At 55.7% G+C, this 8,093-nt stretch overlaps 2 protein-coding genes across 2 annotated transcripts in view; one reads left to right on the top strand and one right to left on the bottom strand.

The window, feature by feature from the left end:
• The first annotated feature begins 213 nt into the window (after positions 1–213).
• On the top strand, positions 214–4,522 carry ERCC6L (ERCC excision repair 6 like, spindle assembly checkpoint helicase). Its single transcript, XM_017818970.1, has 2 exons — positions 214–308; positions 476–4,522. The coding sequence occupies exons 1-2, from the start codon at positions 256–258 to the stop codon at positions 4,275–4,277; spliced, it is 3,855 nt and encodes a 1,284-aa protein (XP_017674459.1). The 5' UTR covers positions 214–255; the 3' UTR covers positions 4,278–4,522.
• A 2,933-nt stretch (positions 4,523–7,455) lies between these two features.
• The window catches only part of PIN4 (peptidylprolyl cis/trans isomerase, NIMA-interacting 4), a 1,685-nt gene continuing 1,047 nt past the window's right edge, over positions 7,456–8,093 (bottom strand). The window contains exons 2-4 of the mRNA XM_017814270.1: positions 8,008–8,078; positions 7,785–7,904; positions 7,456–7,614 (exon numbers count right to left, since the gene is read on the bottom strand). Coding sequence (XP_017669759.1) covers positions 7,456–7,614; positions 7,785–7,904; positions 8,008–8,078 — 350 coding nt within the window. The remainder of the gene's footprint in view (positions 7,615–7,784; positions 7,905–8,007; positions 8,079–8,093) is intronic.

The following is an 8,093-nucleotide window of genomic DNA, read 5'->3' as shown; positions in this document are numbered from 1 at the left end:
GGGGCGGGAAGCGGGAGCGCACCGGGGACGAGGGCAGTTGCGAGTCCTCCGGACTCCCGCCGGGTGCCCCGCACCTCGCCTCGCCTCCCGCACGGCAGGGACAGCACGGGACCGGCACCGGTCCCCGAGTCCCCCGTCCTCCCGGGGCAGCGTGCAGCCACGCCCCTTTGCTCCCGCCCCGTGCTGATTGGCTGCGAGCCGAGGTGATTTGCATGTGACGCGGTGCAGGACGGGAGGAACCGGGTTTGAAGCGCCATGGCGGCCTCGGCCCCGGGGCAGGCGGCGGACGAGGAGCAGCGGTACCGGGGGTGAGCGGGGCGGGGCCAGGCCGGGCGGTGTGCGGGGACTGAGCGGCGGGGGCGAGGGGCTCCGGGGCGGGCAGAGGCGGCCCCAGAGCGGGGGTGGCGGTGACGGGCCAACCTCCCCCGGTTGCGGGCCGGGCCCGGGCGCGCGGTGCTCACGGTGACTTCCGCAGGTTCGTGACCAGCGCGAAGGCAGCGGCGGGCGATGGGGACCTGGAAGAGGCGCTGCGGCTGTTCCGGCTGGCAGCCGCCATCCGCCCCAGCGAGAAGCTGCGGGGCCGCATGCAGCGGGTGGAGGAGGCGCTGGCAGCGGCGGCGGCCGAGCAGGAGGAGGAGGAGGTTGAAGGCTTCGTGGATGTGTGCGGCAGCGGCCTGCTGATCTACGGGGAGATGCACGAGAAGCTGTTCCAGCACCAGCGGGAAGGTGTTGCATTCCTGTACCGCCTGCACCGGGAGGGCAGGCCAGGTGGCATTCTGGCAGATGACATGGGCCTGGGCAAGACCATCCAGGTCATCGCCTTCCTCTCGGGTATGTTCGACGCCGAGCTCATCCAGCATGTCCTGCTCATCATGCCCACTACCCTGGTCAGCAGCTGGCTGGCCGAGTTCGCTCGCTGGACCCCCGGCTTGCGTGTCAAGGAGTTCCACGGCACCAGCAAGGCGGAGCGCACCAGGAACCTGGAGAGGGTCCAGAGGAAGAATGGCATCGTCATTACGAGCTACAATATGCTCATTAACAACTGGAAGCAGCTGGCCAGTCGCCACGAGGAGGAGTTTGTCTGGGACTACGTCATTCTTGACGAAGCACATAAGATCAAGTGCTCATCAAACAAGACGACGAAGTGCGCATACGCGATCCCAGCCCGGCACCGCGTCCTGCTCACGGGCACCCCCGTGCAGAACAACCTGCGGGAAATGTGGTCCTTGTTTGACTTTGCCTGCCAAGGCTCCCTCTTGGGAACAGCCAAAACTTTTAAAATGGAATACGAGAATCCCATTACCAGGGCGAGGGAGAAGGATGCAACTCCAGGTGAGAAAGTGCTGGGGCTAAAGATATCAGAGAATCTCATGGCCATTATAAAGCCCTATTTCCTCAGAAGGACTAAGGAAGACATCAAAAGCTATTCTGCTGATAAAGCAGATGCTCCTCTTCCTGAGGATCCAAGTGAGAACAAGGCTCCTGTCATGCCATCTCTCACTAGGAAAAATGACTTTGTTGTGTGGGTGTATCTGGCACCGGTACAGGAAGAAATATACAGGAACTTTCTCTGCCTGGATCACGTGAAGGAAGTGCTGATGACAACCCGATCACCTTTGGCTGAGCTGACAGTCCTGAAGAAGCTCTGTGACCACCCCAGGCTTCTGTCTGCAAGAGCCTGTATCCAGCTGGGCTTGGAAGAGCAGGAGTATTTTGAGCAGGATCATAGGAGCGAAGCAGATATGCTTTCAGGTGCGAATAAAATAGATCATCTCTCTGATGAGACCATGATCCAGGAGTCTGGGAAGATGCAGTTCCTCGTGGGACTGCTCGAACGACTGCGAGCAGAGGGACACCGAACCCTGGTGTTCTCACAGTCGAGGAAGATGCTGGATATCATAGAGCTCGTCCTGTCTCACCGACAATTCCGGATCCTGCGCATTGATGGCACGGTGACCCACCTGACGGAGCGGGAGAAGCGCATCAATGCCTTCCAGAGCAACACGGACTACTCTGTCTTCCTGCTCACCACGCAGGTTGGGGGCGTCGGCATAACCTTGACAGCAGCCAGCCGAGTGGTGATCTTTGATCCCAGCTGGAATCCAGCGACCGACGCTCAGGCTGTGGACAGAGCTTACAGGATCGGGCAAAAAGAGAATGTAGTGATTTACAGGCTGATCACCTGTGGCACCGTGGAAGAGAAGATATACAGGCGGCAGGTGTTTAAGGATTCATTAATCAGACAGACCACTGGTGACAAAAAGAACCCATTCCGCTATTTCTCCAAACAGGAACTAAGGGAGCTCTTCACGCTGGAAGATACTCGGACGTCTGTGACTCAGATCCAGCTGCAGTCCCTGCACGCCATGCAGAGGAAGTCCGACACGCAGCTGGATGAGCACATTGCTTACCTGCACTCGCTGGCGATGTTTGGCATTTCTGACCACGACTTGATCTACACGAAGGACACTGCTCACGAGGAGCAAGTGGAGAGCGAGGAAGCCCATGAGTACATCCAGCGGAGGGTACAGAAAGCCCATGAGCTGGTCCAGCTGGAGTCCCAGCTCAGAGACCAGAGGATGGAGGAGATCAGAAGTGCCTGTGAAGAGGAGTGGCAAAGACCACCAGGATTGGTTTCTGGACCCAAGAAGTTGTCTCCGGTGGTGAATGACAAAAATCACTTTATTTCACCACCAGTAGCTGATGCACATGAAAAAGACAAATTTATTGACTTTACAGAGGATGAGGAGGTCCAGGTACTTGATGTCAGCTCCAAAATGACAATTCTAACTATTGATGACTCGAGTGAGCAGAAACTGCCACAAGATATGTCAACTATAGAGACAGAGCTGCTTAATACCAGCAAGGCAGCAGAACAAGGTGATATACAAGAATCTGAGCAAAATCTCGAATCCAGCATTATACCATCATCCCCTGCACTTGAGAAAGAGAGTCGGAGCCTCCAAGGGAAACAGCATTCCCATGTACATTCAGACAGCTTGGCTAAGGCAGGGAATGACCTGTCCGGGCATCATCACCATTCCTCCAACGAGTCTCGCATAGCTGACAATCCTGAAAGGGTTGCAGAAATGTCAGTTCAGGTACTTGACCCGCACATTGCCCTGGGGACAGAGCAGAAGGACGTTCCTGAGGCAGCTTCCACTTCCGCAGTGCTGAGCTTATCACATGTCACACCAGAAATCCATGGTGGGCTCTGCAAGTCTCGTGTGCTGGAAGACAACTTGGAGGACACATCTGTGCTTTCTCTCCAGGATCAAGTTGACTTCAATCTGGTCTTGGAAGAGTCTGAAGAGGGATGGAAGGATGCCTCAAATAGGGAAGGGTCAGTGGAACACCCCAACGAGAGCTTCCAACGCCAGGCAGAAAGTTTGTGTCAATCTCCAACCAAAGAATCTCCAAAAAAAAGTCAGCTGAGTGAGAACAGTAACTGTGGCAAACCCTGTCCCGCAGATGAGGAAGAGCCAAATGCCTCCCTGCAAGGGAGTGAAGCATTGGAGGAAAGCAGTGGTCTCTTTACTTTTAATAGGAGGAAATGCTTAAACAGAATTGCTTCAGACAGCGAGAGTGAAGAGCAGCCTGAACAAATGCCCTCCTCTCCCCTGGACAGCCTTGGGCACCAACTTCTGGAAGGAATTAGCGCGTCCACCCCTAAATGTGACAGAAGCAGGGCTAGAGCCATCTTTTCTCCTCAACTAAGTAACAGTGGTAGCAGGTCTAATGCTTCCAGGCGCTCATTCATCAACAAAGTAGTAGATGAGGTGGAGGATATTGGGGAAATCATGGAAACCACCGGTGAAGAAGGTGATGATGACACTGATGAGGAGCAAGACAAGCTTGTGGAAGAAGAAGCTGAGGAGTGTACTGGGGAATCTGCTGAGACTGAAGAAGAACCTACTGGAGAAACACTTTATACAGGTGAAGAGTCCTCCCATGTAGATAGTGAGGAATCTGAGCAGTCCGAGGCGGAGGAGACGGAGTCATCTCAGGAGGAATCCACTGGTGACCCTGAGCTCCAGTCGGGTGAGCAGATTGACTACTTCACCCAGGAAAGCAGGTCCGAAAAGGACGTTGGTCAGAATTCCTCTCCTGCTGTGGGGGATTACGACACCTTGGTGTACAGTGGGAAGAAACTTCAGAATGATGGGAAACTCCAGGAGGCATTGGACTGCTTCCTGCAAGCTCTTGACATAAAAAGTGGAGATCCTGAAGTTATGCTTCTCACTCTAAACTTGTACAGACAGCTGTCACAGAAGTGAAGGGTGTGAGCACAGTCTAGCTGTTCCTCATTAACACGTGTCTGCACCATGGCACCAGGATCCCTGAGCCAGCTCCAGGCTGGTGCCTCCCATTCACTCACATGACTGAGCAAACTCAGCATCTCCTCTGTGAGGAAACAGTCCAAGAATCCAGGTGTTGGATGCTGGGGAGGGAACTTCACTGTGGAGTCAGCTCACAAAGGTGAAAATAGCTCATGTTTCTGTCTGGTTATTTAATAAAAAGATGTTGTTGATGTCTAAACCCCTCTCTAAGCTGGCAGCTCTGGCTTCACCCTTTGCCCCTCCAGGTTCTGTCACTCCTCTCCCCTGAGAGGATGGGGGCAGTGTGGTTCCATGGCCACTGCACAGCCCAGCCTCAGGCTGATGTGATTGCTCCCTCCTTCTTGTCTTGAAATAAGCCAACTTGGGTGCCTGAATGTCACCCACCATTTGTGTGAGCTGGATGCTGGTGCGAAGGAGAGAACAGCTCTTGCAGCCTGGTTGTAAGGTGGTCTGAGAATGGATTGGCTGTGGAGGAGTTAAAAAGATTTAAAAACTGTTCGCTGCTCTAATTTCTCCAAACAGTGGAGGAAGTGGAGCAGAGGAGGCCAGCACAGCATCTGCTTGGCACCAGGTGTAACACCCAGTGTGGTAGTGCAGGAGCCCTTCTGAACCCCCTGAGAGGTGTGTATGTGTGTGGGGGGGCTGTGGGGCTAGAACTCCAAAGACAGCAGGAGGGGATACTGGATTTAACTGCTTTTTTTGGTAAGGAAATCCTCTAACCCTCTCCCCACACACAGCTTAACTCTGTTAGGTGAAGTATCTCTCAGGTCCTGTAGGCACGATGAAGCTATGAAGAGGGTTTGTAGTTCACAGAATCACAGGGTCATAGAATGGTTTGGGTTGGGAGGGACCTTAAAGACCTTCCAGTGCCCTGCCATGGGCAGGGACACCTCCCACTATCCCAGGTTGCTCCAAGCCCCATCCAACCTGGCCTTGAACACTTCCAGGGATGGAGCAGCCACAGCTTCTCTGGGCAACCTCTGCCATGGCCTCACCACCCTAACAGGGAAGAATTTATCCCTAATATCCCATCTAACCCTGCCATCTGTCAGTCTGAACACATTTCTGCTTGTCCTGTCACTCCAGTTCCTGAGGCAGAGTCCCTCTCCAGCTTCTCTGTAGGCCCCTTCACAGACTGGAAGGTGCTGAGGTCTCTACACAACCGTCTCTTCTCCAGGCTGAACAGTCCCAACTCTCTCAGCCTGTCTCCATAGGGCAGGTGGTCCACTCCTCTTACCAGCTTTGTGGCCTCCTCTGCACTTGTTCCAACAGTTCCACATCCTTCTTATGTTGGGGGCACCAGAACTGGACACAGTATTCCAGGTGAGGTCTCAGGAGAGTAGAGCAGAGAGGGAGAATCCTCTGCTTCACCTGCTGCCTACTCTCCTTTGGATGTGTTCCCAGGGCATGGGGGGTTTCTGGGCTGTGAGCACTCACTGCTGGCTCAGGGTGAGTTTTTCATCAAACATCACCCCCAAGCCCTCCTCCCAGGGCTGCTCTCAAGCCCTTCTCTGCCCAACCTGCAGGTGTGCCTGGGACTGCACTGTACTTCGCTTTGTTGAACCTCATGAGGTTTGCACAGTCCCACTTCTCCAGCATGTCCAGGTCCCTCTGGATCCATCCCTCCCCTTCAGCACGTGACTGCACCACACAGCTCGGTGTTGTCAGCGAACTGGCTGAGGGTACCTTGATCCCATGAACCAGCAGCTCAGAACCCCCCGGTTCTGGCTTTCAGCGACGCTCTGCCCCCCTGCCCCTCACTGACAGAACCTGGGCCTGGTGTGCACATCACGGGGATTGACTCCTGCCAGTCTCACCTGGTGACAACATAGCAGTGGATTTGGATGTTTCCTTGTGCCACATGCATGTTTAGTGGCTGGCACAGCTGCCTGCTGTGGCACCGTGTGATAGCACAGGACACTTCACACCTGGCTGAGCTGTGCAGTTTTGGGAGAGGAATCCTTTGTATCAGGAGCCACAACAAACACAAAACTAATCCTGCTGGTGCAGAAGCTGTGCCAATGTGCTTTTGCTAACAGAGAGAACAAAGCTCTAGCAACCTGGAAACAAGTGGTTTATTAATGGAGCACCATTAAATGGGGCCATTTCTGCTCTGGGCAGCATTCATACCAAAATAATAATGAAGTGCAGCTTTGCAGTCACTCGTTGGCCTCTGAGCTTTCCATGCTCTGAGCAAAACCAACACCCTGAAAGGGGAGAAGGACCTGCCTGGGTTTCACCTCACCTCTTCCTTCTGTGGGATCTTGGGAAGAGCCTTTTGTTCTCTCTGATGTTTCCTCCTCATCTCCGAGCTCTGTGCACAGTGCTCACCTGTGAACAAAGCCAGTGCCTGTTGCTGGAGCTGTGGCTGCTTTGGGGGCTCTGTGGGGAGGAAGGGGATCATGGCACTGGGCTATATCCCTGACATGGCAGGAACCTGCTGGGCTGCCCCACCTGCACCCCATGCCCAGTGTAGGGGAGCGCAGGAAGTGGGACACAAGCACTGAGTGGCTTTTTTCTTATTCAAACCTGAGTCATTCAATTTCTTTCCCCAGCTTTGAGTGAGCAAGGTGTAGCTTTAGGCACAGGTCAGTCTGTGCTCAGGAGAGCTCCTCCTTCCCTCCTTCTCTCAGCTCTCTTCCCTGCTGCTGCCTGGCCTGACCCACTGCCTGGGGCCAGCCCTGGTGTCACGCAGCCTCTGTCAGAGGGACTGTCCCCCAGCCCTGGAGCACAAGCTGTACCATGGGAGCTGTCTGGACCCTCCTGGAGAGGACAAGGATGGAGACCAAGCCCTGGGGACCCCTCTGTCCCTTTCTGCATCATTTCTGTTGTAAGATAAAAGCCTGAGCTTTTCTGCTAACAGACCACTGTCTCCACAATGGGAGAAACACGAGGCCAGCCTGCCACACAACACAGACTTCAACAACTGCAAAAGGCTCTTGTTTCACCCTTTCCAGGGACACTTTACCTCTCTAGGCAGGGCCCTGCTCTGCCAGCACGGCGGCAGGGACAGCCTCCAGGCATGCTGCTGGTTGTGCCCGACTTGCTCCAAGGCCAAGGTGTCTGGCAAGCTCTCGGGATTCAAGCAGTCAACAAGGTCACGGTCATTCACATTTTATTTCTTGCCTTCCACCATGATAATGTGGTACCCGAACTTGGTCTTGACCGGAGGGTCTGTGTACACAGGCTTGTCCATGCTGCTCACAGGCAGGGCAAACGCTGCCTCCTGGAATGGTCCCACCATGGAGCCTCTGCTCATCCAGCCCAGGTCCCCCTGCAGGAAGGAACCACCGGGGTTAAGCTTTGAGACTCTCAGTGCAGGGAGGGTGGGCGACGTGGCCGTGGGACAGGACAGCTGTCTGTGCTGGCAGCGGTGACGAGCAGGGCCCGGGCTCCCGCAGGCGCGGCCCGGCCACACTGCCCTGCCCCGGGCGCGGCACCCACCCCTTGCCTGGCCTTGTCCTCGCTGTACTGCGCCGCCACCTCGCTGAAGCGCTGCCCGGACTTCAGCTTCTCCATGGCCTCCATGGCCCGGCCGTGCTTCTCGCACAGGATGTGCCGGACCTGGGAGGGAGAGCGGAGCGGGGTTGTGGCGAGCGGGGCGAGCGCCCGGGTGCTGGGGAGGAGCGGGGAAAACACCCCCGTATCGCCCGGCCCCCGCGCTCACCTTCACGGCGCTGCCGCCTCCCTTCGGGCCCTGCGCTTTGCCCTCGCTGCTGCTGCCGCCGCTGTCGCCGCCTGTGAATGGAGCGC

The sequence above is a fragment of the Lepidothrix coronata genome, unplaced genomic scaffold (genome assembly GCF_001604755.1).
Source record: "Lepidothrix coronata isolate B3197 unplaced genomic scaffold, Lepidothrix_coronata-1.0 Scaffold2, whole genome shotgun sequence".
In the NCBI taxonomy this organism is placed as follows: Eukaryota; Metazoa; Chordata; class Aves; order Passeriformes; family Pipridae; genus Lepidothrix; species Lepidothrix coronata.
Note: the sequence above shows the minus strand (reverse complement) of the source record. Positions and strands in the feature narration are given on the sequence as shown.